General features: G+C 41.7%; 1 protein-coding gene across 8 annotated transcripts in view; it reads right to left on the bottom strand.

The window, feature by feature from the left end:
- The window catches only part of LOC138815808 (phospholipase DDHD1), a 69,844-nt gene extending 50,329 nt beyond the window's left edge, over nucleotides 1-19,515 (bottom strand). For all 8 annotated transcript variants that reach the window (XM_070005154.1, XM_070005156.1, XM_070005157.1 and 5 more), the window contains exon 1: nucleotides 18,470-19,515. In XM_070005154.1, the coding sequence (XP_069861255.1) occupies nucleotides 18,470-19,331 (862 nt within the window). In that variant the 5' untranslated portion in view covers nucleotides 19,332-19,515. The remainder of the gene's footprint in view (nucleotides 1-18,469) is intronic.
- Nucleotides 19,516-20,369: the final 854 nt, after the last annotated feature.

Below are 20,369 nucleotides of genomic sequence, written 5' to 3'. Positions count from 1 at the left end.
TGAAAGTAAAAATGAGATAAAAATAACAAAAACCTGAAAGTGAAAGCAAAATGAAATGGAGGAACTTAGCTATCTAAGGAGCTGGTGATTAACTACATAAAAGTGAATTTGAGGCTTACCTGGGCCATTAAGACCTTGTCTCAAAAACCCAGAGATAGCCAGAGAAACCCAGGGGCCAGTGAGTGCCTCATGCTTGCAATCCTAGCTAGTCAGGAGGCTGAAATCTGAGGATCATGGTTTGTAGCCAGCCAGGGCAGGAAACCCCATGAGTAATTCTTATTGCCAATAAACTCAAAAAACTGGAAGTGGTACTGTGGCTCAAGTAGGGCATTCACCTTGAGCAAAAGAAGCTCAGGGACAGCACCCAAGACCAGAGTACAAGCCCTAGGACAAGCAAAACAAACAAGCAAAACCCAAAGATACACTGGGTGCCAGTGGCTCATGCATGTAATCCTACTCAGGGGGTTGAGATTTCAGGATTGTGGTCCAAAGGCAGCCTGGGCAGGAAAGTCTGTGAGACATTTCACCTCCAAAAAAGCCGGAAGTGGTGCTGTGGCACCACGGGATATCACCCAGGCCCAGAGTTCAAGCCCAAGGACTGGCAACCTGCTCCCCACAGAGGTACAAACAGATTTCAGTGTACAGCCTCTATAATCATACATTTCCATTAGAAATGTCAATATGAATGATGCATTTTAACAAAGACCAACTCAATATGAGTACTCTGAATATAAAGACTGTAATATCTAAACATTTCCCATAAGGAACCCAAGAATCCTTGAAGAAAGGGCTAATTCCAGTTCTGGGACAGGACTCCTATTAAATCTGAACTATGATGTATATATTGAAAGTTTCCTATTGTGTATTTCTATTGTTTCTTGCATTGTCCTATAGTCTGCTTTGGCAATTCTGCTATAATTTAGGTGTTCAATGTGTTCACACTCTTAAGAATACTGAGAATTATGACTGTCAAAATTATAAGTTCACTTGTTCTGTTTAAAGCCTTTTTTCCTGGATTCTACTTGTCTATTGAGATCGCAACCTCTGATTTCTTATTCTTTCCATTTGCCTATGATATCTTTACATGTTACTTTAGTCTTAACCTTTGAAATCACTGTTTTAGATATGTTTGCATACAGTATATAAATGGATTTTGCTTTATGTAACAATTTGAAAAATCTATCCTTGTGAATAAATGCAATGTTTATTGATATGGCTGAAGTTTGAATGCAATTATAATTGCTATGTTTATTATTCATATTTTTCTTCTAGTATTTTTGCTTGTCCATTTAAATGGCATCCTTTGACTTTCTTTTACTTCCTGTTTAATTGCCAATTATTATATTAATATGTTTATATTTTAGCTTTGTCGGAATATATAACAGTCACACCATGTTCCAGTTTGAACTCAGGGCCTCGTACTTGCTAGCTAGGCAAACACTCTATTGCTTAAACCTAAGCTTCATCCCTATCCCTCCCTCATCCCTATTTGCTTTAGATACTTTTCAGACAGGGTCTCATATTTTTTGCCTGGTTCAAACCATGTCTTCCTATTCCTACCTCCCAAGCATCTGGGATTATAGGGATGAGTCACAGCATCAGGTATAATACATCTTTGAGAATAATTTCCTTTCCAAAAGTAAAACTATATTCTACTTATGCTTTCTGCATTTCCTTTTCTTTTTAAATAATTTTTATTATCTTTAAGTAGTTGTACAAAGGATTTGCCATTTAACAAAGCAGTTTATGAATACAATGTATGTTGATCAATGTCACCCCTTTCAACATTCTCATCCATTCCCTTCCCTCACTCTTCTAATGTCTATGATACGCAACATATTTACCTATTATTGTACAATACTAATATACTCTACCTATAAACCTACTTACTAAAATGCATAGCTTTGTAGTTCCTAATTCTATATTTATATAATATATAAAACAGCCTTTACAATATCTACCATTTATACTGCTATAATCTGTACAAACTACAAATTCTTTAGCATCACAAGACAATGTCAGATTTTCAGCAATTCAGTGACTGCTGCCACTCTTTTCAATTTCAATCCTAACAGGAATGGTCTTGCTTTTTCCTAGGGACTTTATTTCACTCCTAAGGGTAGTTACATCTACTTGTACCTGCCATTTGTGTGTGTGTTTATTGTTGTTACTAGAGCTTGAGCTCAGGCCCTCATGGTCTCACTCAGCTTTTGGTTCATGGCTGGCACTCTACCACTTGAGTAAGTCCTCCAGTCCTATGTGTGTATTCTTTACAGTTCTCCTTGCTCTATTATTCTCTTTTGTTAAGTCTTTTACGTTGTTTCTGGTAAAATTAGTGTTAATCTATTTATCTTCTCTTTGTGGTTTCCAACCCTGGTAGAGTAGCAGATTCATTGGAGGAATTAAAAGAGATTTTCATATTCCCTCTTATACAACTGTCTCTGAAGACAGGATCCAGAAATATGTATTTTTAAAGTTACAAATAAGAAGTAAAATACTCATCAGGTGATCACTGGTTCCCAACCAGTTTAAATTATTTACAAAGTTGATCATTCATCAAAGCTAAAAATACTGAGCATACTCTCATATATATTCACAAATTATATGTGTAGTAGTCAGGTTTTATTAATTAAAACACATATGAAAACAGATAAACTGAAAGTCCCAAACTGAAAGTAAATATAAATTCAAATATTTCCATTGTAACACTTTCAAAAGCAGTGCTTACACATTCTATTTTGTTTTTCAGTGCTTTACATTATATAGAATCTTTGCGTCTGGAATTGTAGCAGCTTTTTTTTGAATTCTAGACTTACATGCCCAACTGCCCAGTGAATACTTCCACATGGCTGTGCAGCAGACAATTAAATACAATATGCCAAAATTACCCCAAGCAGCATTGTGTAGAAGACCTATCCCCTCCACAATCCAACAAGGTAAAAAACAACAACAAAAAATTTTAATTCTGTGAGAATCATCAGCATTAAAATTCAGATTTTCAGCAGGAAAAACTTCACCACAATCAATCCCTATCTGTTTCTGTTTTGGTCAGTCATGGGGCTTAAACTCAGGGCCTGGGCGCTGTCCCTGAGCTCTTTTTGCTCAAGGCTAGTGCTCTGCCACTTTGAGCCACAGTACCACTTTCAGTGATCTGGTGGTTAACTGGAGATTTAAGTGTCTCACATACTTTCCTGCCTGGACTATTTTTGAACCATGATCCTCAGATTTCAGCCTCCTGAGTATCTAGGATTATAGGCATGAGCCACTGGTGCCTGGCTTGCTTTATTTTTTGGGGGGGGGTGAGGGGGAGAGGCAGGGCTTGAGCTCTGGGCCTGGGCGCTGTGCCTGAGCTCTTCAGCTCAACTTGAGTGCTCTACCACTTGAGCCACAGCACCACTTCCAGTTTTCTGGTTGTTAACTGGAGGGAGATAAAAGAATCTCACTAATTTTTCTGCCTAGGCTGGCTTTGATCCATTATCCTCAGATCTCAGCTTTTTGAGTAGCTAGGATTACAGGTGTTGAGCCACCAGCACCCAGCTGTCTGTCTAGGTTTTTTTCTCTCCAAGTTTTTTTTTTTTCCTAACTCTCTTCTACTTTATTTCCAATGTTCCTGTCAAACAGAACTTCTTCCTGCCCTTAAACACACCATTCATTCTTTCTGCCTGTACTGTCCCTTAAGACTCAAGCCTGCTTCTCTGAAGAGCTTTTGATGAGGTAGGGGTGATATCACTCCCTTCCTTTGCCTAGTGGACAACAGATAAATATGGTGAATTAATTAGTTTTATGTTTAACTGAAACAAAACACTCACCGTACAAGAGAATAATATTTAGGAAGATGTCAGATGAATGTCAAATTGCCAAAATAATTTTCAGAAGAATTAATTACAAATGAAACAGTAATCTCAATTTAAGTTGGAAAGTGGGTAGAATTCAAAAGAAAAACTAAAATGAAAAACTGGGGGGGGGGGAGCGGTACTGAGATTTGAACTTATTCCTGTCCTAGCTAGACAACTAAGCACATCACCACTTCAACCCTGTTTCCAAGTTCATTATACTTCATAGTTTTGTTTTGTTTTGTTTTTTAAATAAGATTTCATGGTTTTGCTTGGGCTGACTTTAGACCATAATCTTCCTATTTACTCCTCTCCAACAGCTGGGATTACATACATGTGCAACCACAACTAGCTTGTTTTTAAAGTAAGATTCTTGCTAACTTTTGGCCAGGGCTGGCTTTGAACCAAGATTCTCCTGGCTGGGATTATAAATGCATACCTCTATACCCCTGCCCTTAAAATATGTATTTTTTTTCTCTGTCAGTCCTGGGATTGAAGTCAGGGTTGGGTGCTAGCAGTCGCTGAGCTTTCCTGTTCAGGTCTAGCATTCTACCACTTGAGCCACTGCTCCACTTTCAGCTTTTTGGTGGTTAATTGGAGATAAGAGTCTAATGGACATCCTGCCCAGGCTGGCTTCAAACTGCGATCCTAAGATATCAGCTTCCTGAGTAGGTAGGCATGGGCCACCAGTGCCTGACTCTAAAGTACTTTTTTAAACGTGAAAAATAAGATAAAAGATCTCTGTATTCAAAATTCTAACGAGTACAGAAATAAAAAGTATGCAAAAAAGCAGCCACAGAAAACATTTAAGAAATTCCTTAGACCAAGTTTTAAGAAACATATTGGAGAAATAGATTTAAAAAGTCACCATACAGGTAGAGTAAGTAATTAAGGCAAGAAAATCTTACATATATTTACAAAATAAAGACTATTAGGAACTGTGGTAAGCTAATCTTCATGTCTGCTCAGATAATGTAAATGCCACAGATATTACACAGAAGAAATAAAAATTAGCAGAAGACTCAAGAGGGCCTGGGCATCATTCCAATTCAATTTCTTAGTGTCATTTGTAAGAATATTGTCTGACAAAAGGCTAATTATCAGTATTAATGTAATAATGTGAAAACACTGCAGGGGCTGGGAAGGGGGCTCAGTGGTAGAGCGCTTGCCTTGTATGCCTGAGGCCCTGGGTTCCATTCCTCAGCACCACTTAAGCAAAAAGAAAAAAGCCGGAAGTGGCACTGTGGCTCAAGTGGTAGAGCGCTAGCCTTGAGCTGAAGAGCTGAGGGACAGCGCCCAGGCCCAGAGTTCAGGCCCCACGACCGGACCCCTCCCCCCCCAAAAAACCCCACCAAAAAACAGTGCAAAACAAGTTTGAGTCATCACAGTCTATCCTTGGTGCTATGACAAAATGCCACCCCCCTACCAACTATGTAGCTCATAAATAGAATTTTTCTCCATCCTACAGACTGAGAAGTTGAGACCAGGTACTAGCAAATCCAGTGTCTGGTGCAGGCCCACTTTCTGCTTCACTGATGGTACCTTCATGTTACACCCTCACAGAGAAGAAGATGCAAACTAGCTCCCTCACCTGCAGTCCTCTTTTCTAAGGGGCATTGAACCCTTTTAGGAGAACCTAAAGTTACTTCCCAAAATTATTATCTTGGGGGTTAGGATTTTAACGTATGAATTTTGGGGGTGAGAAAAACATCCAGTTGATTATAAGAGTATATGAGATAGGGACACAAGAGGCTTTATCTTTGTTGCTGTTGTTTTTAATGTACTTATATGTATTTTTTTTTGTTTCTTTTGTATGTTCTTCCCCCATGGTATAACCCTGTTTTCACTATATTTTATTCCAGTGCCCTGCATCTTGTATATATTTTTCTAATGTGAGGAGGGGAAGGGAAATAACAAAATGATGAAATCAGGATACAGGTTGACCCATTGTAACAATGAGATTTACAAGACACTATGTTGAAAATGAACTTTACAGCTGGGGGGTGGGGATGGGTAGAAGTTGGGAAGGAAGGGATGGTAGGGGAAAAACAAAGGAGGGGGTAACAATGCTCAAGAGGAGTACTCATTACCTTACTCATGTAACTGTAACTCCTTTGTACAGTAGCTTTACAATAAAAATATATATTAAAAAAGCGTATAAGAAATTAAATGAGTAACTTTTTCTGTTAGGCACAGATTTCATGCCAGCAAAAAAGCAGCAGCAGCAAGCACTTTTGATGTAAAAATCCAACATTTACTTCTATACCTCATAAAACAGTTGCAGAAGATATCTCAGTGCTACTGTGGGGCAAAAGCCACTTGATCTGTCTGGTCATTACAGATGTTATACTGTCCACTCTTGACATACCTGGACAGGAAGACATGCAATATTACAGTGGGAATACTGGGTTGTGCCTAATTTAGGAGAAATAAAGATCAAACATAAGAAAGTGAATCAATATGCTAAACTTAAAGAACAGACTACTGTTTCCAGCAGTGAAGAAATAACACCTATTGGATTTATAATACCACCTTGAATACTAAAAAAACAGACAAAACCTATGCAATGACGACTTTCAGCTACTGCAGAAAGGACAGTGATTACTGGCAAGTTTCCAGGCTATGGTGCAGGAAGAGGTGACCCACACAAAACTAAACAATCTTGCTTAATTGTAAAACAACTCAGGGCAAAGTGGCTGAAATCTGTCTCCTTGAAAGCTGATTTATGCTCACAGAAAGTAACTAAAAAGAAGTGACACACAGAAGAGGCACTAGAGGGAAAAAAGCAAGTTCAACTATCTCTAGAGTTCATAATAGGGCTAGGAATAGTTTATATTCCCATTAGACTTTATCTATGGGGGTACTGAGAAATGAACCTAAAAAGTATTTCCTCAGCAGTGAGGAAAAATTACTTTCACAATAAAAGATGGTCTGGCCAGGTACTAGTGGCTCATATCTGCTATCCTAGCTACCCAGAAGGCTGATATTGGGAGGATTGTGGTTTGAAGCCAACTAGGGCAGAAAAGTTCATGAGACTCCATCTCCAAAATAATCAGAAAAAAACGTAGGGCTGGAAGCAAGATCAAGTAGTAGTGTACTAGTAGTATACTAGTTGAGCAACCATGCATGAGAGATCCTGAGTTCAAACCCCAGTACTGGAGGAAAAATGTTCTGACCATAACAAGTCTAAAAGAACACCTTGATAGGATCAAACTAATTTGCAGTAACTTCATTTTTTTATGAAACAAAGTTCACAACACTAAAGGAATCCTGCAAAATCCAAACAATACCTAATACAACATTACATCCCACTTTTGGGAGAAAAGTTAGCCAACAGAAAACAGATCCCAAAATAATAAAGATGGTAAAATCAGCAAAAAAAAAAAAAAAAAGACATTAAAAACAATCATTACACTGACTAGATTCAACAAGGCAGAGAACATGAGCATAAGGAGAAATGCAATTAAAAAAAAATACTTGGTAGGGGGAAAACAAAGGAGGAGGCAACAATGTTCAATAGGAAATGTGCTCATTACCTTGCTCATGTAACTGTAACCCCTCTGTACAGCATTTTTACAATAAAAAATGTACAAAAATACTTAACTTGAACGTCTAGAAATGAAAAATGCACTATCAAATGAAAAATACACTGAATGAGATCAACAGTAGCTTAGACATTGAAGGTCAGTGATATTGTTTAAGTTCATAATATAGCAATAGGACATATTCACGTAAGAACACAGCCATAGAAAGCAAGGTGCACGGTGGCTGAGCTCAGAACATTCCAGTTTGAAGCTAACCCTGGAAGAAAAGATTTTGAGGCTTTATCTCCAAAATAATTAGAAAAAAGCTTGGCTAGAGGTGTGACTCACATGATAGAGCAACAGCTAAGCAAGAAAGCTGAAGCATGAAGATTATGGCAAACAACCTCTCTCCCAGAAAACCCAGTACTGGCAAAAGTAATAATAAAGCAGCACAATAGAATCTACGTAAAATAAAATGCAAATTAAAAAAGAAAAGAAAAATGACAGAGCTGTGGGGGCAAATCAAAATGGAGGTTATATTATAATCCAAGCAGACTAATTTACACGAAGTAGCTCTTAAAGAAAAGGGGTAACGGAGAACAGAAAAATAATTTGAAGAAAGCCATTTTACAAATTTGGTGAAAACTATACGCTTACAGTTCCTAGAATCTCAACATATAGACAAAATACGAAGGAACAAATATGAAAAAAATCACATCAATGTGAATCATAATCTAACTGCTAAAAGTCATTAATAAGGCAGGGTTACCAGGAAAAAGATGACTTCTAGATAAAACAGTGGTAACATGGAACTTCACATATTAAACTAAAAATCAGAGACAAAGAGGTAGATTTTAAAATACTGATGGAAATAAAAATATTAAAGATTATTTATCCCACATGAATATCTTTCAAAAATGGAAGAGAAATAAGAGTTCTTTAAAAGGACAGCTTAAAGAAAAATATAAAAACACAATTTTTGAGTTTATAATACAAATAGCAGTAAAATGTAAGAGCAAAAAGGCCAAGAAGTAGGAAGTAGAACACACTGAGGAACTTCTACCCAGATACACAGTCATTTTTAAAGTTTATTGTGACATGCTAAAGATGCATAATGAAAAATCGAAGAGCAACCAATACAAAACAGAAAAGTATAACTGAATCCCAAATTTTGCTTAGGACAGAGAAAGTTAAGTGTATTATTCCTTTTTTTTTTTTTTTTTTGGTCCTTTATGGGGCTAGAACTCTGGGCCTGCGTGCTGTTCCTTAGGTCTTCAGGTCAAGGTAAGCGCTCTACCACTTGAGCCACAGCGCCACTACCAATTTTTGGTGGTTAACTGGAGATAAGTCTTATAGACTTCCCTGCCTAGACTAGCTTTTAACCATGATCCTCAGATCTCTGCCTCCTGAGTAGCTAGGATTACCCATGCGAGCCACTATTCCTACTTTTAAACAAATCAAAACAAACACCAAATTTGAACGTGCAAAATGACAACATTCTTTGAGCTCTGCAGATAAAAAAATATCTGAGGTAGACAGAGAGACACCATATGCAAACACTTCCTTGGAATCAAGAGATTTTTAGCCCGGAATGCTCAAGGGGAAATGGCACCCCCTACAGGTTCTCCCATAAAGATCTAGCCAGAATATCATTAAGAGATTCTAGGGGAATAAAGGGAAATACAAATTCATATCTCTTTCATAGTACAGCTTCCAGGAAGGAACCATGGCATGAATGGGAGGGGCCGGAAGCCTTGCCAGGATCCCTCCTCCTTATTTTGTATGGAATGACAGAGCAATAGACAGGAGGAAAGAACAACACAAGCCTCACAACTGACTAAAAAAAAAAAAAGATACATATGTATACACATACATACATACACATACATATGCCTAATAACCATATATATATATGTATGTATATGTATAGTACATGTACATATGTGTATGCATAGCTTTCCATATACCTTTCTGACAAATAAAACAGGTGCCTCACACTGTTTTCAATTCTCAGAAGGTAAAGCTTCTAGGTCAAGAAAATTATACTACCCTGTCTTAGATATAAGAGCTTACACTTATTTGAACAAGTACTGTGCTAAGCAACCTACATACATATACTTCAACTAACTCTAAACAGGAATAATTATTTTGATCTTAATCCTGTGAAGCAGGACGCAGGAATAATCCTCCATTTACAAAGGAGAAAAACTCCTGTCAGAGAGATTATAATTTGCTCAAAGCCACATAGCTATAATAAAGCCAAGATTCAAACTAAAGCAATTTGACAACAAAATTAATTCTCTGATCCCACACAGCTTTTATATCCAGTGCTGGGGAAGGGATGGCTATCTCATGTCTTTGGATTAGAGACAGATTCAAGATTATTTCAACGTATATCTTCCACTAGATGCCAGAACCTATCTGCCATCCCTACCATGGTTAGTTTATTGCTATCTTTGCTAGTTAAAGAGGAATCCCTCAAAGTTTGCATGCTAGACCTCCTCTTCTATTGTAAGAGGAATTGTTGTGGACTATTTTCTTCTTGCCAAAATGGCAGAAAACCAAGAACTACTGGCTCTGCCTCAACTGAAAACTGAGCAGTCTTTTAGAAAACCATAAAATTCTCAATTGTATCAAAAATCTTGGTAGGTGGTAGAGATGATCTAAATGAGCTTTGGGGGGAACAGCCAGTACCTCCCACATTTGGTGACAGCACCTACATACCCTCCACCCCCAAAAACTACAGATGCTCAATATTTTGGAATCCTTCTATGGGAAAGAATTCTGAGCCACAAGCAATAGATTCATGACACAGTGAATGGTATACTTCTTTCTCTGATGTCCAAGCCAGGAAGACTCAAGACAACACAGGTCATTCAGAGGCCTGAGACCAGGCAAAAATGACAAGGGCAGACAACAGTTACTAGGGCTCAAGGGATTTCCCTATTTGAGAGGTAGTGACTAAAACAGGTCAAGAAAATGCCATTTCAGCAAAGTCTTGAAGTCAAATTGAGAGAGCCAAGAATATTAAGTAGGTGTAAACTTAGATAGGAAAGGAAAATGGAGAAATAATAATGGCTAACAGTTACATGGAATTTACTGCTTATGGAATAGCTCAAGATCTTTAAATACCTTTACTCATTTATTAAAATAATCAGAAAAAGCAGATACTATTATTGAGGAAAGCACAGAGAATTTTTTGTTTTTATTATTATTATTATTATTTTTTTTTTTTTTTTGCCAGTCATGGGGCTTGAACTCTGGGCCAGGGTGCTGTCCCTCAGCTCCTCAGCTCAAGGCTAGCACTCTACCACTTAAGCCATAGTGCCACTTCTGGCATTTTCTGCTTATATAGTGCTGAGGAATCGAACCCAGAGCCCCATGCATGCAAGGCAAGCACTCTACCACTAAGCCACATTCCCAGCCCAGCACAGAGAATTTAAGCTGTGTAAGGTCACACAGAGTATATAGCATGGCTGGGATTCCGAGCCAGTTTGGTACTAGTGGCCCATCCTTAACTGATACTCAATGCTGCCTTTCTAGAAAAGCCAGCTGGAGGTGGCAGAAATGAGTTTTAGTAAGGTGAAGGGTGATAGGAAAACAAATGTTGCAAACCAGTTCCATCCTGTATGTGTGGTCTCTCATGGTCTCTATAGATCTCTGCATAAAACAGAATCCTGTCAGGTAATCAAAAATTCAAACACCAGCCCTATATTCCAGAACTGACATATACACTATACACAAAGTAGAACTGAACCTCTCCCCACCAGAAATATAGCTCACATAAAGTAACACACCAGGCTAAAATTGCAAAATAAAATACAACTATATTCAAGTTTTTCTAACATAATAAGATCTCTGGCTGAAGATGTAGTCTAGCTTATCTATCATACACAAGGCCCTTGGTCAATTCCCAGTACAACCAAAACACACCAGCACCAAGAAATAAATACAAGGTCTCATTTTTTTTAAAATAAAAGGTAAAGAGCAGAACATGGGTAACTTGTGCTAATCTTACATAAGAAGTGTATTAGTATGTCTACAAAATGTGAATGCTGAGCAAAGTCTAGTGATCTATTCATAAACTTTATAGATGTACCCTGTCTCACTGAGTGCTAGGCATATATAGAGTAAACTTCAGCAGTCACACTGGAGGAGTAAGTGCCAGTGAGCGTACTTGAGCAGCCACACTGTAGTTTCTTCAGTTGGAGTGGTATTCAACACTGGTTTCCTTTGAAGTAGACTCTTTATGATGATTGTTTTTTGAGTTAAAGCAAACCCTTGGTCTTCCAAGACCATAAACTTACAGGAAGCTTAAAATACATACCAGATGTTAAAATCCAACATATGGAAGGACTAGCTGAGTGAATGAAGCAGACATGAAATAATCTGGGCCTACTGAGAAGCTATTCTACATTCCTTAAGAATAACTTATTCAGTTAATAAAACATGCATTGAAAGCTGGCCATTGTAAAAAAAAGCAGTGAAATGCAAGAGTAGGATTTTATTTAACTATGTCTATACTAAGGCTCAGAAGTAATTCCAGGTCTACTTCTGGGTATCATGTAAAGTTACTGAGTAGCACAATCCATAGCATGATTTAAAAACCTTAGGTTTTAACATTTCATACAGCAGTTCTATGTCCAATGTCACTTAGCTCAAGATGTATTCTGTCAGTGTTTAGCATAATGGTCCACTAAGTAGTAGCCAGAGGGAGAATAGGTAATAGATTTTTTTATTCAAACAGTAAAAATTATATTCTTGCACATAAATGCTTACCTCATAGCAATTTGGAAATAGCATCCAACACTCAGAATTTATGTTTTTCTGAGGTTTTAAGATAGTTGAGGTCTTGTGATGCAGAAATACAAATTTCCAAAAACTATTCCGACCCCCAGTAGTAATTTGACGGTATATCTGAATGACTATCTAGATGTAATTTAATATAATAAGAAATTAGGGCCAGGTACCAGTGGCTCACGTCTGTAATCCTAGCTACTCAGGAGGCTGAGATCTGAGGATTGCAGTTTCAAAGCCAGTCTGTGCAGGAAAGTCCATGAGATTCTTATCTCCAATTAACCACCAGAACACTGGAAGTGGTGCTGTGGCTCAAAAGTGGTAGAGTGGGGGTTGGGAAGGTGACTCAGTGGTACAGTGCTTGCCTTGCATGCTTGAGGCCCTGGGTTCTATTCCTCAGCACCACATAAGCAGAAAAAAAAAAGCACTGTGGCTCAAGTGATAGAGCATTAGCCTTGAGCTGAAGAGCTGAGGGACAGCACCCAGGCCCAGAGTTCAGGCCCCATGACTGACCGACCCCTTCCCTCACAAAATAAAATGGAACAGTGCTAGCCTTGAGTGAAAAAGCTAAGGGACAACACCTAGGCCTTAGTTCAAGCCCCATGACTGACCAAAACAAAAACAAAACAAAACCACATAGGATAAACATTAATGAATATGTACTTAAGCCTTGTTGGAAATTTAGTAAAACTAGAAGCCATTATACAAAGCAATTTCTGTAGTTCACTTTTTATCACCTTAGATTTCACTTGTCCCCTAATCTAGGAGTATCAGAAAGTTCCTTATTAAGCTTTTTGTCCAAGTAACTGTCAGTGATTCAATATCTGTAGAATCTGAAGAGTAGAACTGGAGATTATACACAGTAGATATAAAACATGTTTTTCCTTTTTTTTCTACTTTTTAATTAGGCAGACTGTCTATACATTTTATCACTGTTTTTCTTATGACAATACAATTTCAACTGTCTCTTGCTCATCATGAAATGATAAAGGTCTTCAGATCATATTCCCCAATTATCAAACTGTGAAAGTATTACCTGACAATATTCATCTTGGGCTTCCTATGAATACATTCCCCATTTCCTTTTCTCTTGCTTGTCTTCTACTTGCTTCCTGCTTCCCCTTTGTGTTGATCATCCTGAGAGCTTTTCTGGCCAGCACATTAGCCTTTTCTTTTCTTTAGAAAAAGGATCAGCTGCAGGATTCCACACAAAAATCTCAACAAAACACGAACCATAAAAATTGGTGTGAAGGCCAGGCGCAGGTGGATCACACCTGTAATCCTAGCTACTCAGGAGGCTGAGATCTGAGGACTGCGATTCAAAGCCAGCCCAGCCATGAAAGCCCGTGAGACTCTTATCTCCAATAAACCACTCAAAAGTGGTGCTGTGGCTCAAGGGGTAGAGCACTAGCCTTAAGAGCTGAGGGACAGTGCCCAGGTCCAGAGTTCAAGCCCCATGACTGACCAAAAAACAAAAAAATTGATGTGAAAAGTCCTAGAAAATAAAGTTTAGAAGAGGGGAAAGTACAGAAAGTGTCTTTTATAACGAAATAGTACCTGAGGAAAGAAAAGAGATTTGACAGGAAAGAAAGCCACACCCAACATTTACATATAAAAAGCATATGTAAATATGTATTATTATATTCAAACCATATACAAATTGAGTGGGTAGATAAATAATATGAAGCCAGTTAAACTAACTGGCTTATGACAATGGAAGACAAGCATGGAATGGAGTAGGGCCAGGTAGCCAAGTCCTGCCCTCCATGTATGTCAGAAACAACTCACATTCTTTTGCTGATTCAGTAGGCTCCCAAAATAACACTCAAAAACAGACTTGATCTGGGATGGGGTGGGCTTTCAAAAGATTTCTGCCAGCATCTGTAAATGTGAGTCAGAGGTCCAATGCAGCCCACAACTGTTTTCCACTTTGGATGAGTTTGGAATAATGTAGTTAAAAGATGTAAGAGATGAATGTCTTCCAATAGGAAGTCAGTACTATAATCCTGTTTTGTTGGAGGCAGAGTTCCTTCTATCCTCTGGACTCCATTATTAACAAAAGATTACTACTTATTCTTGAGGAAATAACATGGTTACATCTATGACAAGTTAATGATCACCATATATCCAGAAGAAAAGCTCTAATTTTTCTATCTCATTTCTTTGGAATATGATTTCCCTTGATGTCAAAGTATCATTAAGACAGGTGGTGAATTTATAAAGGATTTGAAACTGGAAATGGTTTAAAATTGTAACTGCAATTAAGTATTCTAAGTACACCAGAAAGGGGAGCAGAAGAAATCTGTGGTTTATAGCTACTTCTGGAAATATATGTTCATATATAAAATAAATCAATTAAAAATGATTCATTTGGTCAATGAATGTAAATTATATACTCTCTAGTGCCTACTAAATACAACAATGCAATCAGACTTGTGAGACTGTTCTATTTATAATATTCCATATGTTGTACCATCAGTTATTCATAACTTTTGGCCTAAGTTATTTTGGCCAAATATTATTGTTTTTTGAAATAAAGTCTCTCTGTGAAGCATACATTAGCTTAGAACTTACCCTCCTCCTGTCTCAGTCTCCTGAGTGATTATAGGTGTGTCACCTCCTTGATTTACATATATATTTTTGGTAGGTGGCAGGGTTTGAATTCAAGGACTTGTGCAGGTGCTCTACCACTTGAGCCAGGCAGCCAACCCAGCTTTTTGCTGGTTAGTCTTTGGAGACATAGTCTCATTGGCTTTCCTGTCCAGGTCAGCTTTAACTTTGATCTTCCAGATCTCAGCCTCCTGAGTACCTAATATTACAGGTGTAAGCCAATGGTGCCTTGCTTGACAATATTCTCTACTATATTCTTTCACGTCTGGTGAGGAACAGGCCAATGGTAACAATTTTGACTACTCAACAATTTTGCACTGGTTAACTTAAGCTTCTACAGAGAAGGCACACAATTTTTGGAAAAGAGCCCATATAGATGTAGCTCACACTTACCTAGTACTATGTGACAACCACCATTCTAAACATGTTACATATAATAATCCTCTCAAAGAAAGCAGTTTAGGAGGAATACTAATAACAGGGAGTTAACTTAGCCATTACTCAGCAATGATCAGTTTTTATCTAAAATGTCCACATGTAGCCAGAATACCTAAACATAGATAAAAATAAATTTCCTACAACTTTTTCATACATAATACTAACTTTTTAGCTATACAGAGACAAATATTGTTCCCTTTTCAGTGACGCATGCCCAATTGCCTCAAATTTTATCTGTGAGTAAAGTTCAGAAAGAAAAATAAATTAGGATGTTTCTGGATATAGCTAGCTTGTTTACCTAGAAGCAGTGAGCTGAATTAGGCCACAAAAATCTAAATGGACAATGGACTTCTACTATTCTGCTGGACTTAAAAAGCCTTTCATTACCACTACTCAAAGTATCTTAAAAGGTTAAAAAAAAAAAAAAGCAAAATAAGGAAAAAATCTTAAGAGTTCTTTCATTTGAAGAAAGGATGGCGAGACTGTGTTCAGATCCAAGGAGGACTTACAGAACCAATGTAAACAAAGTTAACACAGAATTTTGTGAGGAAGGAGTAAGATTCCTCTGAAAATAATACTGTTATTTTCATTGTAGCTTATATGATGCCTTTGGATACCCCACGATTTTGTTTTGTAGAAAACTATTCAGAAAATGCTAGTATGAAGACAAAACATGTGTTGCTCTTAACAAGTCATTTATAAGCTATACTTGGCTTAATAGCTATTGCTGTAGGAAAGACTACAGAAGTGCCTAAGTCTCTATACATCCTTCAGGATAACTTTGTAGGCCCTCATCATTTTTTTTTTTTTTTTTTTTTTTTTTTGCGTCCGGTCGTGGGGCCTGAACTCTGGGCCTGAGCGCTGTCCCTCAGCTCTTCAGCTCAAGGCGAGCGCTCTACCACTTGAGCCACAGCGCCACTTCCGGCTTTTTTCTTTTTGCTTATGTGGTGCTAAGGAATCGAACCCAGGGCCTTGAGCATGCAAGGCAAGCGCTCTACCACAGAGCCACCTTCCCAGCCCCCCTCATCATTTCTTGACTGACACTGATATTTCACTTCTTATTCTCCAATCCATTTTCATAGGCACTGATCAAAGTAATGAAAAACCTTCGGCTTTTTAGTTCATCATGACTCACAGGAAAAAGTTCAAACTCCTTAGAAGTGCACATCGATCCTGTGTAGTATTCTCCCGATGATCCAGCCAGGTGCAGGTACTCCCCTCACAAGCTCCATCCTGTCCCCCAACCAAACACTAGCTCTCATGCACCTCCATCTCTGGTGGTCAAATCCCAAACTATCTGTGTGTCTTGGCAGCTGCAGCCAGATGTGGTACTCACTTCCTCGCACTGCCATACACTTTCTAGGATTCCTTTCCCTGTATTACTCAGACTAAACTCATCCTTTAGGACTCATCATTACACTTTTGGGACACTTTCCTGACATCCTCACCCTTGAAAGGATCAGAAGCTTTTTGGGCACTGTACTGTGCTCCCTCATCAAACTAATGGACTGCTTTATCACTTTTCAGCTGAGTGACCTTGGACAAATTCACTAAATTTCACTGAGCCTATTTCTATGTATCTCACAGTTAGCATTAATTTCCTATCACAGTGAAACCATGTCAAAAATTCCTTTTTCTAGAGGTACCATGCAAGCATTAATTTTTTTAATCATGAAAGAGCACACTGTTTTTAACTTAACCTAAAAGACTTATCTCTTAGTTTCCAGTCCCTTTTTCAAGGACGTTCTGCATTATCCTACTCTTTGCTTTCATCTGCTTCGAAGTCCATCTGCTTCAACAGGGGAAAAATAGTCTACAGTGATGCTTAGACCATTTCAAGAAAAAACAAAGTGGGTGGGAAGCCCCTGAAAGATGAGGATTTTTCTTCTTCCCACCTTTCCAAATACCTTCACAGGAATCTTGCATAAACACAAACCATTACTCAGTAAATCCAAAAGAAGTAAATGAATACAAGCATAACCTGTATTTAGTAAACTTATAATAAAGTGAGTCATGTAACAGATTCCATATTAATTTGGCCTCAAACAGCTTCAAATGCCTCTGGTGTCATCTTCAAGTGCAGCAAGAAACTTCCTGCTATGTTTATTTTATTTTACTTTCTGATTTGGCATATAGTATAATTGATAGGAACTCATGGTAACCGTCTTCAAAGTTTTCACAATATCAGAATCAACAGTGCAATTACATCCCGAAGCGTTATTAAATACCTACTGTACTAGACCTTGTGACGGTACAAAGGTATAAGTTGATGGACTCTTGTCCATAAGCCACAAAACATACTGAAGGGCATCTAAGCCATCAGTACATATAATTACTAGTGAGATGAATGGTCATGATGATCACCAAAGACACCTGACTTAGCGCAGGGTCTCGCAAAATTAATACTGCATATTATGAACTATCAGTGGCCAACAGCTTGATATTATTGAGTATCTACTATATGCGATCACAGGTATTTCCATCCCCTGCCTCCTTCCTCTCATTACAAACCTAACTGTGCTGTTGTCTAAGGACTGTCCGCCACACTTGTATCACATACATGGGCCAAGCACTGTTCCAAGACCGTTAGGTGTATGTTTCTCATTTACAATACCGCTATTGTATAGAAGAGAAACCGGAGGTGCAGGGCTTGTCATTTTTCAAGGTCAAGAGGCAAAAAGGACCATGTCAATGAGGATCTAAGAAGCACCCCGCCAAGGGCGCGCGGATCCGCTTTGGGCTTGCGGGAACGCACCGGCGGGAACCCGCCGGGGCTGCACTCCCCCCCCCCCCAGTCCCTAACTGGACTCTGGACTCCCCGGCAGCCGCCCCCAGTCCTTCCCACCGCAGAGGCCACGCGGGAGACTTCCATCACAGGTAGGTGTTCAGGGTAAACGGGAGCGAATCCGATTTCGAGGTGGCGGACCGGGCTCGGATAACGAAAGGAAAACCTTTGGGATTGAGGGAGGGAGGTGGGGTGGGGTGGGTTGCGTTTCCAGGACCACCGCCCGCAGGGGATGGCAGCCGCCATCGTCGTTCTCCCAGCACCCCCGTCCCTCCACCCCCACCCCCCACCCCGGCAGCCTTGGGTTGGGCCATCTGCTCCTCCACCCTCTCCCGCGGGCGCTCCCCGCACGCTCCTCTCCATCCAACCCCGACACCGCACCGCTCCAGGCCTCACGCGCCTCCCGGCCGAGTCCTACATCCAACTCGGCTGGCTGGCTGGCGGGGTCCTGGCAGGGGCGGCCCCGGGCCCCGGCTACTTACGGTTCCAGTACACCGGGTAGCACTCTCCTTGGGTCACATCCACCTCGTAGAGGCCGCCTCGCACGCACACCGGCTCGATGTTCACCAGCTCCTCCATCTCGGGCTCGTGTCCCGCCGCCGCGCGCGGGCAGAAGCCGCAGGCGCGGTCCTCGTCGTCTTCCTCCCCGGAGCTGGAGGCCCGGCCGCACGCCGGGTCGCCATCCCGACTGTGCGCTCCGGGCCGGGCGCCCGAGGCCTGCAGTACGGTCCGGAAGGCGAGCTCGATGCGCAGGGAGTCGTAGCCGATGAAGGGCTTCCAGGTCTTCTTGTCCTCCTTGTAGAACCAGCGCACCTCCTCCGGGCCCAGCTCCGTCACCACCTCGTAGCGGTGGCGGGCGGCGGGGCCGGCGGGCCGGGGACGCTTCCTCTCCCCGGAGCCCCCGCCCGCCGCGCTCCCGCCGCCGCCGCCGCCGCCGCCGCCGCCCCCCGACTCGGCCGGAGCGAGCGGGGCCGACGCGGGCGGGTGCAGGGACGACGAGCTGCCGCCGCCGCCGCCGCTCTCGCCCTCGCTGTAGTAGCGCAGCGAGGAGCCCGACTCGGCCGAGCTGAAGTCGTAGTTCTCGTCGCTGAAGCAGGCGTCCAGCGCCAGGTGGTTGAGATCCTCGGCGCCCGGCGCCAGGTGCAGGGCGGCCTCCCCGCGCAGCAGGGCCAGCGGCACGCTCCCGTCGCCCGGGTCCCCGCCGGGCAGGTGCTCGAAGCAGCAGATGCCGCCGCCGCCGCCGCCGCCGAACGCCGGCGCCGAGTCCGGACCCAGGTCCCAGGCGCCGCCGTCCCGGCCGTTATGCTCCGGACTCCGCGGGGATCCGCGGCCCGGATAATTCATGGTGTCCAGACGCCGCCGGCTGCCCGGCCGCGCGCCGAGCCGTGGCCCCCAGCGCTTCCGCCACACATCCAACGCCGCCGCCCTCTCCGCGGGGAGTTTTTAATCTTTTCAAATCCCGAACGGGGCTGCGGCGGCAGCGGCGGCGGCTCCGCCTCTCCCCGAGGCCCGCGGCCGCCGCAGCGGCGTTCTGGGACCCGCCCCATTGTCACGCACCCGACGTGGGCGGGGCTTGGTGTCCTGGCCACGCCCCCCCTCGGCCGCGCGCGCGTGCCCGCCCGTCACCCCGGAAACTTGGTCTCTGCCGGCCCTGAGCGCGCGCGCAGACCCTTGCCCTTTATCCTCCGAGGGCCCGGGGTCGGCTCCGGTCAGAGGCCTACCTTGGCCTCCTAGACAACCTGCTGAGATCTTTCACGTGTCAGTTGTACTGCTGCTTGGGTGGGGGTGGGGGTGGGAAGGGGGGGGCCCAGCTGGGGCGAGGCGTTCCCCCACGCATCCTTGCAATTTGGGTCTTGAGCCCGCCGGCCTCCGCATCCGGAGGGGCTCAGAAAGTTGGCTTGCTCAAGTTCATGACTTTGATACCGGTCTCACCTGGACCTACTGGGTCACCTGCTTTGTGTCTACTGAATTGTCGGCCCACACAAGCCACTCCACCCCAGGTCCACCCAGGCTCCCTTCTGTCATCACTCCCACGCGGCAACTGGACTTCCTTCCAGGGACTCTTCGTGTCATTGTCAGGGTTCAACGCTCCCATTTCCTGTTTTCTTTTTACTGTGAGGGCCTTGGTGGAAACAAGGTGCATATGCCTGGCCTTTTCCCCCTTTCAGTGGGTGCTCAAATCCATCTTCGTTGACTGCACACCCAGCCAAGTGTGAAAAGATGACTAGGTTGAAAGCCAGAAAATAATTCTAGACTCAACTTTGCTAACAATTCCAGGCAAGTCACCTAATTTTGGCTCGTTTGCTTCCTCGTCTATAATATTAAGAGATTATTGGAAGATGAGCTCTATAAAGTTCCTTTCAGTAGGGAAGCGTAGGATCT

This window comes from Dipodomys merriami, unplaced genomic scaffold (assembly GCF_024711535.1).
Source record: "Dipodomys merriami isolate MVZ:Mamm:240054 unplaced genomic scaffold, mDipMer1.0.p SCAF_670, whole genome shotgun sequence".
Classification (NCBI taxonomy): Eukaryota; Metazoa; Chordata; class Mammalia; order Rodentia; family Heteromyidae; genus Dipodomys; species Dipodomys merriami.
This window is presented reverse-complemented; position numbering and strand designations above follow the sequence as displayed.